The 17,153-nt window shown below is 39.9% G+C and overlaps 2 protein-coding genes and 1 long non-coding RNA gene across 3 annotated transcripts in view; all 3 read left to right on the forward strand.

Moving 5' to 3' along the window:
* Positions 1 to 1,037: 1,037 nt before the first annotated feature.
* Positions 1,038 to 1,602, forward strand: LOC145705174 (uncharacterized). Its single transcript, XR_014134559.1, has 3 exons — positions 1,038 to 1,170; positions 1,219 to 1,299; positions 1,343 to 1,602. It is a non-coding gene; the product is annotated as an uncharacterized LOC145705174 (long non-coding RNA).
* A 1,143-nt stretch (positions 1,603 to 2,745) lies between these two features.
* On the forward strand, positions 2,746 to 7,212 carry LOC145703643 (uncharacterized). Its single transcript, XM_081781028.1, has 8 exons — positions 2,746 to 3,033; positions 5,088 to 5,286; positions 5,533 to 5,773; positions 6,177 to 6,409; positions 6,546 to 6,674; positions 6,752 to 6,899; positions 6,944 to 7,034; positions 7,086 to 7,212. Exons 1-8 carry the CDS (start codon positions 2,882 to 2,884, stop codon positions 7,126 to 7,128), a joined length of 1,236 nt encoding a protein of 411 aa, XP_081637154.1. The 5' UTR covers positions 2,746 to 2,881; the 3' UTR covers positions 7,129 to 7,212.
* Positions 7,213 to 11,684: 4,472 nt separating this feature from the next.
* The window catches only part of LOC145702905 (DNA replication factor Cdt1-like), a 33,946-nt gene continuing 28,477 nt past the window's right edge, over positions 11,685 to 17,153 (forward strand). The window contains exon 1 of the mRNA XM_081780201.1: positions 11,685 to 11,698. The gene's annotated coding sequence lies outside the window, so the exon portion shown is untranslated. The remainder of the gene's footprint in view (positions 11,699 to 17,153) is intronic.

Genomic DNA, 17,153 nt, shown 5'->3' on the forward strand with positions numbered 1-17,153 from the left:
CTACGACCACGACCACGACCGGGAACCCTCGACTCGCCGGGATTTCCTCGACTCGCCGGGACTTTGCATATTTTTTCCCGGCGAGTCGAGGGTGTTCTAGAGATTGCTAGAATCACCAAATATACCAATTTTTAACGCTGAAATATTTTATATTTTAAATCATTCGTTATCAAATATTTCCCCAAGAAAAGGTTGAGTAGGGGTTATAGTTTGGGTTAATGGTTAGGGTTTAGGGTAAGTGTTGAGGAATTGTGCTTAGCGATTAGGGATAGGGTTAGGGTTTGTGACCCTCGACTCGCCGGGATTCTGTCTGCATACTTTTTCCCGGCGAGTCGAGGGTCAGGCGAAAATCCCGGCGAGTCGAGGGTCTCCCACCACGACTACGACTACGACTACGACCACGACTACGACCACGACTACGACTACGACTACGACCACGACTACGACCACGACAACAACCACGACAACAACTACGACGACAACTACAACTACAACTACAACTACTGAAGTTGTAACAACTACGAAAAACCCTCAAGCAGTAGCAGTATGCACAAAAATTTGTAATGGTCTAAGAACACTTAAATTCTTGTTTAAAAATTTTCAGGACTTTGTGACGATAATCTTCAAACTGATAGATGTGGAATTCAACAAGGACAAGATTGCTTCAAATGTGCTGGTCTATTTGGTTCTTGTGTCGGATTTAATAATATCTTATAACTAATCTAAGATAACTGAGTAATTTATATCCGCAAAAGTGTGAAATCACTCGAAGTCGTCGACGATGAAACTCTAGGGCCAAAAGAGTGTTTGGAAATTCTTGGTTCTTGTGAAGTTGAGACCTGTGGAAATTAATTAAATTTCTGAAAAATAAATCACGACTCGATTTCGTGTTTGTCTCTCGTCCCTTAACTGATACTTATTTGAATCGCGGAAGCGTTAGCAAACGAATTTTGACACTTTCTCAAATAAAATTCATCTCCATTACTTCCTCAATGTACTAAAAGCACTTTTGTATATTTTCGAGCATGAGAGCTAAACGAAGAATTGCAACTATTCTGACAGGGGTTCTAGGAATATCTGTTATTTGTGGACTTGTAGCGGTTGCTATTTTTGGAATCGATAGTGTCTACCAGGAAAATAGGAAGACGACGTCCATATCGAGCTCAACCAGTAATGATTATATTCACAAAAACATTCGGATACTAACCAAAACCTTAGCATCAGATACTGTTTCAAGTACACTGTCAACCGTACTTCAAGCCGAATCATCAGTAGCACTGACGATTTCAAGCTCAACTAGTAGTAATTCTTGCAAAGATTTGATTTATCATCGCTGTTTCAGGCAACGCGGCAAAAACAGAGACAAATGAATTTGAAACCGAAGCAACTACTAAAATCAATACAGAAGAACCAAGCACAACAGGCTCCTCATCTTCAATTATTCCTACAACCTTCGATTTATCAACAGAACCAATACCTGAACAAACAACGAATAACCAAAAAATAACTTCACTAGAGCCATTGTTAACAAGTACCGAAGCAAAGCCAATTTATACGTCATCAACTACTACGACGATCTCTTCTTATCCATCTTTACGGGATTGCCAGATTTTCTGCGAGCGAGGCACTCACTTTTCTAAGAAATTTTTACGGAGTTTCTTATAGGTGACTGCTCGGATATCCTCGGCAGTGGAACGTTAGAAGCCTGCACAAATGAACATGATGATTGCTTTGAGTGTTCACAACAAACTGATAGTACAAAACACTGCCACGGGTTTTGATAATTCCCTTTTCATAAAAAATATTTTTAATCATTGAATTAACCCCTAAAAGCGTCAAGTCAAAACTGGGAATCGGACCAAAAGTATGCGAAAATCTTTTCCAAGAGCTTGGAACTTCAGACAAATGCTCTGAACATACCACGTGCGAACCTATCCCACAAAAAAATAAATTCACCACTCTCTACTAAAAAAATGATAGCAATGCAAACCAATCACTACAGTAGAAATCTCTCTCGTCATAGATGCCCAGTTTGGAGCTTGGCACTTGTGTTATCTAAGTAACGCCACTCTAACTTCGGTCGATCGCCTATCAACGTGCAGCAAGGATATAATTACGTCTAGATCATTTGAGGCAGATGTATCTTTTTAAATGTACGTTCGACAATTTCAACAAGATTTTCAAGAAAAAAATACTGTTTCAGTTGTAAGCTGCCTGCTTCTACGTTTTATCGGCTTATCGTATTCAATTTCAACATGCTGTTGCCCGAAACGTGCTCAAATCTATTTACCCCGACAACAGTGAAAAATGTTATAACATTTCGTTCCCTAAAGTTTTCTAAAAGCTTCGACAAAATTTATGTTATTGAATATAGCACGGATTAAAGACGGCCTTCGAGACCTAATCTAATAAGCTATTAAAACAAGAGGGATTTATTTAAGGTTTGAAGTTATCGAAATACAGGGGTTGATGTTCTGAGAAGCAATTTTCTTTGAAAGAAATTGTTTTTTTTTTGACAAATTTGCTTCACAAATTGCTTTAAAAATAATAGGCCTTTATTTAAGGTCGCTTCCTCTGTAAACCGTTGAGCGGATCTGAATGCGATTCGCCCACTTTGCACAAACGTAGGCCGAAAACGAGCGCCGCTGAGATATCATGCACAACTCCGCGAGTCGAGTTCTAGCACCACCACGCGGAGCGAGCCACGCGTTTTTGCCCCGCACGCGCATTTCTGTCCTACATAACCTATGCATAGCTAAATCGACCCTAAATGCAATTCTTTCTTTTCTCCGGCAAAAAAACTAAAAGAGAATAAAGAAGAAATAATTTGAAGAAACAACTTCAAAGAGACTTTTGATAAAGAAAAAAATTAAAGAAAAAAATGAAGATATTTTGGTTCGCTGCGATTCTCAATAATGTTGGCGCTTTTATGGACTGCTCAAAAGGGTCTGATTCGGCAAAATCGAGCTTGGAGTTTGTTGTGACTCCCTTTTTCCCAAGGCGAACTGCAAGAGTTGTCCAGTGCAAATATACGTACGTACGGATTAATATACTTTACCAATAATTTGTCAATAAAGCTTTATGCTTGAGTCAAAACTCGAGAGTGAAACCTTTTGAAATTTAATTTCTTCATCACTTATTATTATATTAGCCTCAAAGCCCCAAATTGTCGGTCATTACATTGGCATCCATAACCCTTACCCTGAACGTGACCCTTAACCTTAACTGGCCTCTAAGTAAACAAAATGATCGAAATTTAACAGAAAGTTTCAATTCATGGACTCTGAGTTATTTTGTCATCAGATTATATTTACTACAGACATTTTTAACAAGCTGAAAAACACGTGTTCCGGCTTGGCGGCTTGACCCTGTTGACTGACAATTTACAAAATTCCCACATTATCAAACACAAAACACAACTGTTTTAAAAGGCCTTTTCCTTCAAAAGTTGATAATATTTGCAAAATTCGTTCTGGAAAATTCATTTTCAAATTCCATTTGCATAATTATTGTCCGCCAATCTGTCCAACAGGTTCAAGTTGACGTGAGGATTTCCAGAATCTTTTCTTGCTTCTAAATTTTCTCCAATATCCGCATCTTTTTACATTCTTAAAGATTGATCAATCAAAAGTTTAACATAAAAAATTTTGAACAGGCCTCTAGAATGTGCGATAAGGCACCAGAAAGTCGTATCTTTAGCCTTGTTTATCAAATTTTAATCGAGGGGAGGGTATTTTTGCCAATGATTTATTCGTAGATAATATAAATTATCATAACCTTTTTTGGTCCCATTGAAACGGGGCACATTTGAATAAACACTCTAGAACTTTAGAACACCTTATGAAGACATCATAAGCGCCAAATTTTCATCTTCTTTCTCTTCTCTGCAAGTTTGAACTCACCAGTTTTTCGCAACTTAATATCATCTAATTTTAGAATCATCTTTTTTAATTTTTGAATCCTCCGACAAACTTTTACGAGAGGACAATCTCAGAAACCTTAAAACAGCTAATTCGCCATTAGCCTGGGTCTTCGAATAGATTCATTTTCTTTAACGGAAAATGATAACGCTCGAGGTTTTTCTGAAACGTTATAAACTCTAATCTTTGATACTTCTCAAGGGAAGTCGTTCTTTCAATCGCTCAAAAACCATTATTTTTTTATGATCAGAACGTTTAGGCATTTTTCTAAAGTTGTTTCAGTAAGTTTTAATGCAATTATGTTCTGAAAGTAAAAGTCTTTTAGTAATCTTTGCTCTGCTCTCTAAGGAGAGTCTTATCCAAAAAAATCAAGACCTATTTAATAGCTGATGTTACGAGTAATCATTTGTTGCCACTGTCCTAAACTCTGGTTAAACTTTTAAATACAAGTTCGACACGTTTGTTTTTCCTTCTTTAAAAATTTTAAGTGGCGCGTTAGTAATGACTTTTCCGCGTCGCTCAGAATCCCTTTTGCTCTGACAAGTGTCTCCGCCCCGCGGAAGTGCTCTTTTTTCACCCGTTCACCGAGAGTAGAATCCCTAAGCGTCTTTTTTGAAGACTTATCAAAATGACCTCAAGGATGTGATAAGAAACGCATTACCGGGAGTCCTATTTTTTTTTTGATTTTCGACTTTCAAAAGACGATTTTACGATCGAAACTTTTAAGGGGCGGGTCGACGAGAATCGGAATTTTTAAACCAATTTTCCCGAAAAACCCGATTCTGTAAACATATTTTGACTTATCAGGTGAGAACAGAAGGGTATTTAGAAGACAGCGGCAACGAGTTTCACGAGTTTTTGCAGGAATTTCGTGCACTTCATTACCAAATGTGGCATAAAAAAAATAGCGAAAAAATCGCAAAATTGCCAAAATTGCGATTTGGGGTCAACTTTGAGACACGATTACGCCCATTTTTTCTGGACAAAATTTTTTCTAGTTTTCGCCGCTGTATTTTTCAAACCCTTTTCTACTCACCTGACTAATCAGAATTTTTCATTCAAAGCTAGTTTTTCCGGAAATTTGGTTGAAAAAATCCCGATTCTCGTCGACCTCCCCCTTAAGTTTGAAGTTTTAGCTCTGAGCCTTCTGAAAAATGTTCATTTCAGGATAACGTGTAATTTCGGCGACTACATCAAGCTGATCCCAGATATCATCGAAATCCCGTGCAACGGAGACAATGGAATTTATGTACAAGAAAAGGGCGGAATGGCTGGCCCATTTTGCGGGAAGAAACACATGCCCGCCTTTGTCTCAAAAGATGTTACAGTTGATATTTACATCAACATCGAAGCTGTAATTCCAGCTGTAAGTTTACTGACTCTTTTTTATTATATTCAAAATCGATCATGGTTAGTGGATTCGTACCATTTCTGTTTCATAATATTTGAGTTCATCCGCGGTACTAATCCGCTCTTCCATCATCTCTCTCTCGTTTAGAAGCGAATAAAATAAATACCCTCTGCGCGAGCATCCGGCCTCTCGCAATTTTCGGCAGCTACACCCTTATCTTTTTATCCGGCTAATAATTGGACTCTTACTGTTTCTCTCTAGAACGGTGCACGTGCGAAGCTAGGCTACAAAACTGTTTCAAAACCTGCCGGTCCACCAATCCGGGGTGGTCGCGGCTTGCCCGACTCGCTTAAATCCGGCCTAAATCGGCCAGATGCAAACTCCCAAACAGATCCGAACTTGGAGCGAAATAGGCAGTTACAAAAGTCGCAAGATGCCATGTACGAGGTTGAAAACGACCCAAGTGAATTCAGAAGAATGTATGACGCGAAGAATGCTAACCGTAAGTTCAGAGTACGAGGGCTTAGATTTGTCAAGAGATTAAAGAGCTCCCTAGTAATCGGGTAGATCAACGGATTCGGGAGCGTTTTAGAGAGCGATATCTTTGATATTCATTGTAAAAATATATAGATCGGTAGATTGCGAAAATCTAAAATTTTGACAAACGCTTACAACTTACGCAGGCCTTATCAGTCAATGTGGCACTGCGGGGGATTATCAATTTGAAATAACAGAGTGATACTGTCTATTAAAACAGAGAAGCCTCGTTGGTCGATCTGCTAGTTTTCGGAAGAATTGACAACTGACAGAGTGTGTTTTCTTCAAGATAAATTGTTTTACTTCAGTGACCGAAATAATTTTTTCACAATCACAAAAGTTCAAGATTGTTGACTTGTACGTTTTAGGCTGGATTTCTGAAACTTCCAACGAACGAGTCCAGCCCGTCAACACCTTTAACCGAGGTCGTGCTTACGATGATTATGGATCACGTGGACTCGATAGCGTACTTCTTTCGGGATCAAAGGATGGTCAAATGGCCAAGATGGCCGTTCCAGTTGTGGTTTTGATGATTCTCGTCGCCATCGTCGTTCCAATTATGCACCAACGCCGGCAAAAGATGAAGCAAGATCTTCAAAAGGTAAATATCACCCGTTCAATAGTATTTATGCTATATTTAAAATAATTCGTGACGAACTAAGACATAAAAGAAAGAGTTCGTCATTTCGCGCGTGATTAATTTTCGAACGCGTTGGTTACCGTTTTCTATATTAAAGATCCAGCCAGAAGAAAAGAAAGCTCCAGCTGCAAGACCAAATTACTTGGATGATTTGAAAAAGGAACCTGATTTCATTCCCATCACTCCTCCAGAAACTCTCCAAAAGAAAGAAGAAGAAGCCAAACAGGTATTTCATAGTACAGTCCAAAAAAGTTCATAACAAGTTCGTTCTATCTAACTTTTAAGAATTCAATTTTATCTAAGAAAAACGCGAAAAGTACAGACATAATCAAAGTCCCTCCTGCTCCAGCAAACACAATCTCCAACAAGAACGATTCCGGAATAGAAAAAACTGAAGAACAAGAACACAAGCCTGTTAAAACTATCTCCACTGAATCAAAAGATTCTCAAGGTACAATATTCCAGAAAACACAACATTTTCAAAGCTAGTTTCAGCGACAACCGCGCCTTCGATGATTTCTGAGGTGAAGTCGGAGACAACAACGACTATCGGTGTCTCTGTTTCTGGTCGCCCGGGTCGACCAAGGTAACGAAACTCGTTCAATTAATAAAATTATTCTCATTTTTTCTCATTTAGAAAAAGCTCGCAGCCAAAAGATGAGGATCGGCCTTCTTATTAGATAAGAACATGAAACAACTGTTATTTATCTGTACATATTTCATCGCTTCAAAGTACCAAATAAAATCTCATTTTTTTCTTCTTAGATATTTTGTACTAATGTGTTCTGATAACATTGTTATCTTCATAATAATCGGCTGTAAAAATTCTCCTGTAACTTTCTCTCAGCATTCTCTTCTTTCAAGAAAAAAAATTAGTTTGCTTCAATATCGGGAGGTAATAAGAGCCCGTTCAAGATCGTTAGGCAGGGGTGTCGTGTTTGACCTTGGTCTGATCTGAAGTGAGATCATCTTCCTGGAGAGGCGATCACCTGACCTGACCTGGCTCGCTGAGCGCTATGACAGGACTTTCTTCTTTGTAACAGAAAGTGAGAGATACTACTACATCATCACTGCGCGAAACAGAGAGAAGGAGAAAATAGAGAGAAGTGCTAGGTGCGGCGAGCCTCTTTGATCAGGCCAGCTGAGCAGTGAAGAACTCTTGGCACTTCCAAGCGCGCAAAGAAAAGTGCCGAAAACACATATATTTATTGCCAATTGGGAATTCGGAACTTATGAGTGGCAGCCTTGATTTATTTTAACGAAGGTGAGAGTAAAATGATTTTTAAACTGAGATCGAAATGAAATCAACGAAGATTTTTTCGCCAAATTAGCTTTTTTTTCCTAAATCATAATTATTTACCGAAAGCTGAAATCAAGGAAGACAGACCTCGTATTAGATGAAACTATTAAACAAGTCGGTATACTAAATTTGCACTTTCCGTTTTACTTCTAAACCATGCTTTGGAGCAGTTTATTGAGCTGAGACGGGTGCGACCTTGTTTTTCGCCACGGTGGACTTGTTTATGGTCCCATTACGGTGAAAAATCAAACGCCCCTGCCGATTATTACGATTTTATCGCCGCAGTTACGGTCCCATTCGGTAGTCGTCCGGAAATTGACAAAGAAACGGATCAAAGTTTCTTTCTGAGCTTTTCTGCGCAGATGTTTCAAGATATTGAGCTACACTTGATAAGTCGTAAGGAAAGATGCGCACTCTTGATTCAAATTGAGAATGTATCGTACTCTCCTCAAACGCATTGCTCAGACTAATCCCGTCGGCGACAGAGTTATCCGCAGGATGGCATTGCACAAAAATAGCACTGAACGATGCTAGACATAAGAATTTTATTTTTCAAACTCGAACCAATATGATATTGGCAATATCAATTCTGTCACGAATCGGGATTCCCAGTGCTCAATTGTTTGAAGGAACATCTCCAAAATATTTGACTGATAAGAGCCTGCAAAGCAAGCGCGGCGGGAGATCCTGTGCGTCGATATCCCGCCGAGTGTCACCAACCGGTCAAGCAGAAAATTGGCTGAGTGAGTAGGTCAAACCGATTGCCCGGCGCGATATGCTGGCGCGCTCTGATCACAGCTTCGATAAGCAAAGAGGACAACAAACAGTCACGTGAGTTATCGGATCTCAAGAGGATGACGCGCCCATTCTTGAGACTCCCGTCCGGTGATAATTGACACTTCCTCCATTTGAATTTGACTGTAGAATTTCTGTTTGTGTTTTTGGAAGCGAGCTATCAATAAGTGTGAATTAACGTTTGAGGATTAAGAAAGAGGGTGAGGATCCGTAGCGCGAATCTTTATCAGTGGGAAGGGGCCAAGTGGTGAAAGAGGATTACCGAAGATCTAATCAAGCTACTAAAGTCGAGGGGATGAAGCGCCTCGGAGGTTCAACCGTTCGGTTCGTAAGGTGCCGAACGGTTCAGATAGGACCGCCGCCAAAAGAGCTTTACTTACTGCAACAAGGCTTCGAATTCACATAGGCTTAGGTATTAAAATATGCATCTTTTTCAAGTACGTCAATAAATTATCATCATCTTGGTCGGAAATCGCCGAGAAAATCGTTTCAAGTGGGCGTTGCGCTGGGCACACGCCCCAGGGCCACTTGATACGATAACCGCTTTGTATTAAAATTTTAATATTATGTGTGCATACCGGTTGGTACAATTGGGTTCTATCCACTTTTGAATAAGCAATTTGTTCAAAGCAAAAAATCGATTTGCGCCTTTTCTTTTCTTCCGACCATGAATGAATAAGAAATAACATAAGAAACCCTTGAGATTGAGTCCGTTATTTCCTAAATGTCTGCCAGACGTCACTGAATATAAATTTCTTCAAAATTAATTCACTAGCAATCAGATTTTTACAGACGAAGAGTATGTATACTGTATACAGCTATTCGCGCCTACTGCGAGTCTAATGATGGATTAGCACGCCCCTCAAAGGGAAAATTTCGATCATGAACGGGTCGCGCCGCTGTTGGTATTTTGAATTTGGCGCCAAAAAACGCGGTCGCACCGCGGGGCGTCTCAAAATCGCCTTTCAGCCCCTGTAATGGGCGTTGACCGTTATGCCTGCTTGATAAGTTTACTCTTTCTAAAATCGGCCCTGTTTAGTGATCCGAAATGCATATCGAAAAACGGCAATAATTTTCGTTTATTTATTTTAGGATAGGCCTGCTTCATCAGAAGAGGCTACATAAATTCAGGAAATGTATTACGTCAACTAACCAGCTATTTGTTTGTTAAATCCGATATGATTTAGTATGCCAAGAAATTATGGTCTTCCTTTTCTTCTCTAGAACTTTTTGATGCAATTAAAATCGCTTTGTCCCTTTCTTTCATCCATACAAATGCAGCTAGAAACCGAGCGCATAATTTCTCCGCTCTAGCAGAAGCATTTCCGTTTTATCCGACTGCTTCTCCGACTTCCGCCTCTGTATCGGATAGCATATTTCTGTTCCGCTCAAGAGGAAATAACAAAACTGCGTGCGCCATTTCGCTGAATATCAGATTTGCTCAAAAATGTCGTCGGAGCGAGACGGCGAAAAAGAAAGAAGAAGGATCAACCAGCTGGTTACGGACGCCAATCGTTGCGGTTGGCGCGGCGGAAACCGCCGTTCTTCCTCACCTGGGCGTCGCAATTCATAGCTCTTTTTGCAAATTGAGTAAGCTTATCAGAACAACGGGCCGCGAAAAAAGGTCACGTGTGAATTTTCTAGCCATGTTCCGGCAACTTGTATTTCCGGTTGAACCAGAGCCAAATTTATCTGTATCATTTGAATGAAATGATATCATTGATATGATCCCTTGAATTTCGATCTGCATTTAAAAAAATGGCGAGTCATCATCACTTATCGCATTTTTTCCCAATATTTTGCTCTGAAATGCCTCTTTCGCTAACAAATTTTATCAGTGAAAAATTCTCGTGATGTTGAACTATCAGAATGATGAGCTTGTGATTTTACCGGATATCCAGGTGCTCCCACAGTCCGTTATCGAGGCTGTCGGTGAGAGTCCGACGTCCCGCGTGGCCCGACTTGTGAGTGCTTCTTTGCTGATAAGCAATTAATGATCCGGCTAATCAGCTGATTGTAGTAAAACTTGTCGCACAATTATTCTTTTGAGAGTATGATGATTTTCTTCGTTAATCCCTTTTTTCTTCTTCCCACAGACATCTTCTCCTTCTCGTCATCATTTGTCTCTTGATAAGAAACTGCTGGTAAAGATCATTTAAAAACTATAAAACATATTTATTTTTCCTCATTTAAATATTTTTTGAGGGTTTTCCTTGCCATGTGATAAAAATAAAAAATCTGATCAATCTGATTAAGTTTTCAATTTCTGCACCCTGAAAAGGGCAGTTTACTCGAAACGCAACAAACCATAATTACAGGAATTCAAACCTTTGTTTGATCTCTCTGAACTCTATTCTGTAAGTTAACTCACTATTCCCTTATCATATTTTGATAATTAACAGATATTCCTATTTTTGAAGCCTTTGATAAGGCACTCTTTATCCAAACTAGTCTGGTCAATATTTCTAGAGGCACAGATAGACACAGCGAACCATAAGATCAACAGAATGACATACTTGTCACAATAATGAAAAAGTCAGAGAAGTTACATTCTTGCTAATTTAAATAAACTCGTACCAATTGAGTGCTTCACAATTTCTGACTCCTTCGACAGAAGGCGATTTTACTAAAACGGTTTCATAAGAGCCCATAGAAAAAGATTATTTTCCTAAAACCATAAGATCTGTCTTTCGGCATTCTTTCAGGTATTTTCGCAGGGAGGGGCGAAGTGAATGTAAATTTTGACACAATGATTATTTTTACCGCCTTCGTTGAAAAAGGCATTCTAGATCCGAATCACAAGAATCAAAAAGTTAGATTTTCAGATGGATGAGCACGGGTAGCATTAATCCAAAGTAACTAGACAATATGTTTCCTACGTAGCTTATGAATTTTTCAACTCCCTACTGCGGAGTACACCATTCTCCAGAACGACAATCACCATAAACATGTTCTCGGACATCTAGAACCAAAATTTTTCTTCACCCAATTTAATCAGCCAAGTGACTTATCCATGTCTGGTACGAGTGCGCAGCCCCCACGCTAGGTTAGCTGTGTGTCTGCCGGTCCTGTCCTCTCTCACAAGATCTCCTTCACCAGGCGTCGGTTGATCACTTGAAAGCGAGCTCCCCCGAGTCCGATTTTCGATTGTCTAACTAACAGAATGGAGAGGATACGGGCCGGTTGGCAGACACTCGGTATCAAGTTTTGTACTTGGGGCCCATGCGGCCCCTCCAATACCCAATTTTACCCAAACCAATCGGTTTCTAGTGATTCTTAGACATAATCGGGCAGACCTTCTGTGTTTCATTGACTGTAAAGGTGGCAAATTTTTCCTGCACAAATGTACGGCAGGTTTGGTTAAGGGGATCCGTCACGATTTGGAAGTTTGTTTCGACTGGGCCGAGAAGCGCGCGCGGAGCTCTTTGAAGCACGGAGCCCCAAAAATCCGATCACAAATCAAAACGAGCTCCAAATTGACGCACCAAGAAGAAATAATATTTTTTAAAGATGGAAGGGATCGGCGCGTGCTTGCAGACCCGCTAAATCTCCTCCCGATGAGATATTACCGATGACAAGTTTTGAGCAAAGGACCCTCTGCGTCGAGGGCTAGAAAAATTTGTTATCCTATAGATGAATGTTATTCTATTATGTAAAGCGTTATATGATGGCGATAACTCTTGTATTCAATAAAAAATATGAGTGCGGAGGTTTTAATAGAAGCTTTATGGTATTTCGGAGTAAACAGTCCCGGGAAAGAGTCCCAGGATAGCAGAAATTGACTCGATCTCTATATCGAGTCTTAAAAACTCAATGGGTACGACAAAACAGCCAATTCGGTGATTTAGCAGTCGATAGACCCCTTAGTTCAACATTTCTTCTTTATGGCCTCCGTCAATAGCAGCTCTAGAATCGTCGGAAATGGCTCTTTCAACCGATGCTAAACCAAATCTATCCATTTATTCTTTCCCCTTCCTTCCAGAGCCAAAAGTTGACGCCAGGAATATTCACATATCAAAGCGAGAATTCAACACCAAAATACCAAAAATACTAAATCCGACCACAGGCTGCCCAGGATTCGAGCTCATCAAAACCGCAAACTTGCATTCGACAAGTCAATGAGTAAATTCCGATGATACGCTCGGCGAAATTCGACCTTTTTTTCTTAGATCATGAGAAAGAAGTGGGCATTCTAGTGTTTTGCTTTTGAGAAAAGTAGCACCTCTTCTTCTGACAGCGACGAATTGGTGATTTTTTCGACGTCATTTCGATTTTACGGAAAAAATGGCGTTATTTCAAGTTCGTATTTCACTCCTCCTTAGCGTGGAAAGGAAAAAGCTCGATTTTCCGTGACAACTCATTTGGAATGCAATTTTTAATAAATCTGGTACGTAATCGTACGTCTGGTAGTAAATCAGCATTAATTTTCAGACAAAAGAATCTTATTTTTTCCAATTAGAATATTTTTTTTAATTTTTAGGAGCTTCAAGAACCTGTTTTATGCTTTCAAAAATTATCGTTTTTTAAGAATTTAGCAAGGCGTGAATTTGATTGGACTTATAAGTTGACAGATTTGCTAGTCTCTTGACTTGATTTTAATGAGAGCAGGTGAGAGAGTTATGATTTTTCCGGCTCGTAATCAAGCCAGAGGTACCGAAAGGAACGACGGGAAGGAATTAGAAGCAACGGCGGGTAGCGCATCTAATAAAAATGGGCCCCTTATCGTAAAAAGCAAGGCGGAATCGAAAGTCTGACACGTTTATGACTTGTATTAACGTCTTTTGACAGCTACTCGTAAGTCGTGGATTCTACTCCGCAATCAAGAACATGGCATTTTTGCTGAAAAGATCCTGAGCCTTCATATTTAGCCGTAGAACTTTTAGAATCGTATTTTCTTTGGACTTATAAAGAGCCTTTTTCTCACCGCTGATCCGGGTATAGTTAGCCGGATTGGCAGTTGGTTCTTTATCCATTTTGTATTTATATCAAAAATCTCACGAATTAAGGATCTAAAGGGATGCCGAGCATTGGAAAAACGGGTCCGTCGGGTACCTCAAGCGAGACAAAAGTCGAAGTTGTATAAACAAAACACCAAAAACAAAAATCCAGAGCAGCGATCACCAAATCCTTGCATCACTCCTTTTTTTACAGGCACTGATAAGAAAAATATCAACCCTAACGGATTTTTGGGAGATAAGTGTTTACTCCCGTTACTGGTATTTTTTCTACGAAAAATTTTTCATTCGCTTTAAAAAATATGGGGGCTTTTATTGTTTTTTCCGATTTTTAAGAGTTGCCTTATCATTAGCAAAGTTTGAACTGTTATTGGCTTGAAGTCCCTGATTTTCTTCGGCAAAGCCGTTTTTGATCTGCGTACAGTGAAGTGCGTTTAGATGGGATTCATTTTTGTAAAGAAAGAGTTTATGTTCACTTTATCCGATTTTATTCGTCGTGAAGCTTTTATTCGATTTTATTTAAACGCAACCATCCGGGCAAAAGACCCAAGAGCCACAGTTAACTGAGCGGGCTACGTCCTTAGTGTTCTTATATTACAAGCGATGGATTTTTAGGAAGTTGGTTTTTGGCTGCTTGATTATTTGAAATGAACAAGTGTTGATATGAAAAAGGGTTCTCGTTAATCGGAAATGGCTTTCAGATGTCCCCACTCGAGTTGGCGGCCATTCTGCGTGTGCGATTATTTCAGAAATTTATTTTAACTTCTAGAACTCGACCACAAGGCACCACCACCATGCGCCACCTGGGTCAATAAGGGTCGGGCGCGCAAAATCGAACGCTTTGAATCACATTGGGCAATATCTTTTATTCTCAAAATTAAACGATATTATCGTCGATATATAAATATGAAATACATTTGTTCAAGATCTAGGCGAGTGAGCAACTTAATTTGTGTGATATTGTGTTTCCTGAATAAAGTTCTATTTGAGTTTATTCCAAGTAGAAGAGTGGAAATAGTAACTTGAGCCTTTTACAGGAAGATTTGGATTTTGATCAGATAATTATCAAGCTTCAGATTCCGTCGTGTTTTTTCTGAGAGAAGATTTTCCACTTGGGCTCAGAAGCGCGTGAAAATCTGTGTGAAAAGGCAAAGGGAGGCCGACGGAAAAAGCGATTAATCTTTTCCAAAAAGATGCTCACGATCAAACGAGTGCGCCGAGCACAGGAGGCCAAGTACCACCGAGAAAATTCAAGTGGGCCAAGATTCAATCTTATTCTTTCTTTCGTGACTCGTTTTTACTTTTCAAATGTGAGGAACGGATTTTCCGGAATGTAATATATATTAAATCGTAGTCTGTGATAATTCGTCGGCCAAAATATATCGGTTGAAAAAACGTAGTATTGTTTTGGTAAACAATGCGATTTGCGAGATGGCCCTGGGCGTGTGGCTCACAGCTGGCAGCTACTGCATTCGCTGCGTCGTTCTCGTGGCATTCAACAACCGTCACTCTTCAATAATTCAAAATTGGACAGTTCTTCTTTTGAAAGTATTCCTTTTGAAAGAAGGGATTGCCCAGTTAAATTCAGAGTGAACGCAACTCAACTGTAATGACACATTACATTGTTCCGGAATAAGCAACTGGGGCAATTAACTGTTGCTCAAAAGATAGGGCCCAAAATGGGGCCTATTGTTGGGCACAAATAGTATCTGATCGAAAAATTGGAAAATTACGCACCGCTTAACTTCTTACCAACTGCGAAAAAACTCGAAATTTCTTACAAATTCATCGAAAAGAGGCTGTTCCCAGAGTATGAATGCATAAATTATTTTCTTTGCGAGTCGAACGAGGTCAATATTTAGAAGAGAGCAGCCGGAATGGGCTTGAAATTCTTCGTAAAAGTATTCCTCGAGAGATGAAAGACGGCGCCGAAGCGGTGGCCTTGATCTCCCGCCGAGAATTTTCCCTTCCAATTTCAAAAATTCAAAAATGGCCCTTATCGCCCACGCCCTTCCCGACCGCGAAATTCTAAGGGGAGTAGCTCTGCTCAGTATATTTTCCGAGCTCATTAATTGTGAAATGTTATGACTAGCTCGATCTCCAGGAACAACGGAAGCTGCCCGAGTGAGCATGTTAAGATTAATCGGATTAAACTCTCGCTCTGAGACAATGGAGGAATCTATTCAATTTGCGATGAATCTATTACCAACAAACACATTATCGCGAGTTTATTATTTTTACAGGGATAATAAAGCGGCTGAATTGCCATGAGCTCGCAATTTTGAGTTGAGAATAGAATGGTATGAATTGGGAATCGTATAAAATATGGGGTCCCCATTAAAACGGGCCATTTTAACGGATTTATTATAACTCGAGAGGGTACCCTTTTTAACGTTTTTTCCGAGGTGTTATGAAGTAACACGCCTGGGGCTAGAAAATCAGTTAAATAGGTAACCCTCTCGAGAACCAATAACTTTGAGCAAATGATACATTAGCCGATATCTTTTCAAAACTGATAGTGTCTCATGTGGTGCCATATCGAGGCTAAGAGGGCTCGCCCAGCCTTTCAAGGGGCCTTAGGAGGGGATGGGGTTTTGTTTAATCGCCAAATTTGGGCATGAGCTGGGACGTTGCTCGTACCATTTACGGGCAAACATCCGACCCCGCTGAGGTCACATGACAGGCTAATTTATGGCTGCTTCATTGCATATAAATTTAGGTGCACAAATACGGAAGAAGACAAAAAAGGGAGGGCCTGTAATTGAGATAAAAGGTGTATTTTGTGCGTTAATTAGGGAAACTTTGATTCTCAATTATCCGAAAGTGGTTTTCGTTTTGATGACATCTTCCGGTCTGGCTTGCCACCAAACGAACATGTTTGATGGACTCTGTTTCGGGCAAAATAAAATCATTCTAGAGCAATCAAAACAATAATTCCTCCGCTTAGCTACCGTTTTTCCACAAAAAATAAATTTCGAAACATTTTCCGCTACAAGAAGGGGTATTTACTCGCGAATTGAAAAGTAGGGCGCGCAATTCAAAATAGCCAATTTGGCAAAAAAGGGTCTTATCGCTGAGAAACGGCATTTCTGGATGAACTCACACGATTTTACGAAAGAGAGAAAAAAATGTAAATGTTTTCGAAAATTTCACGGAAGCAATTATATGGGCGCGAGATATTTGGGTCATAATTAGTTTCTGGGACGGATCGAGTTTTGCACTAACAATGCGATCCCATCTTTAATCCTGGCGTAAACATAAATTTAAATCGTCATCTTTTTGGTCAACAAAATATTCACTAACGATTCCTTGCTAATGATTTCGATGAAAATGGTTCTGTTGGCGAGTTCCCAATCCAACGAATCCGTCTGCTGTCCATCTACCCGGCCTAATCAAGTGGTAGTATCCACTTGATTCGCTGCTAATTCCTCCTTTGCAAAATGAATGAGTTACGTTTAATTGTTTAGCACTCTAACTGCTTCTTTTCGCTTCCAGCTGAGCGGGTTAAGCATCCCTTCTGCTTTGCTTAATTCGAGCATTTCTCACGCCTTTCTTCGATTTTCCGCCTCTTTTGTTTTTCCTCCATCTCCGCCAAGAAAATACTCACACGCCGAGCTTTTCAGCGGATTAGTAAGAAATCATCAATAGACCGAAA

This window comes from Oikopleura dioica, chromosome PAR (assembly GCF_907165135.1).
Source record: "Oikopleura dioica chromosome PAR, OKI2018_I68_1.0, whole genome shotgun sequence".
NCBI lineage: Eukaryota > Metazoa > Chordata > Appendicularia > Copelata > Oikopleuridae > Oikopleura > Oikopleura dioica.

Bases quoted from the DNA above. Each gene is read 5' to 3' on its own strand.
- LOC145703643 (XM_081781028.1), top strand. From the start codon at position 2,882: ATGAAGATATTTTGGTTCGCTGCGATTCTCAATAATGTTGGCGCTTTT. The intron at 6,675-6,751 runs GTATTTCATAGT...ATTTTATCTAAG, and splicing joins AAGAAGAAGAAGCCAAACAG to AAAAACGCGAAAAGTACAGA. The intron at 6,900-6,943 runs GTACAATATTCC...AGCTAGTTTCAG, and splicing joins TGAATCAAAAGATTCTCAAG to CGACAACCGCGCCTTCGATG.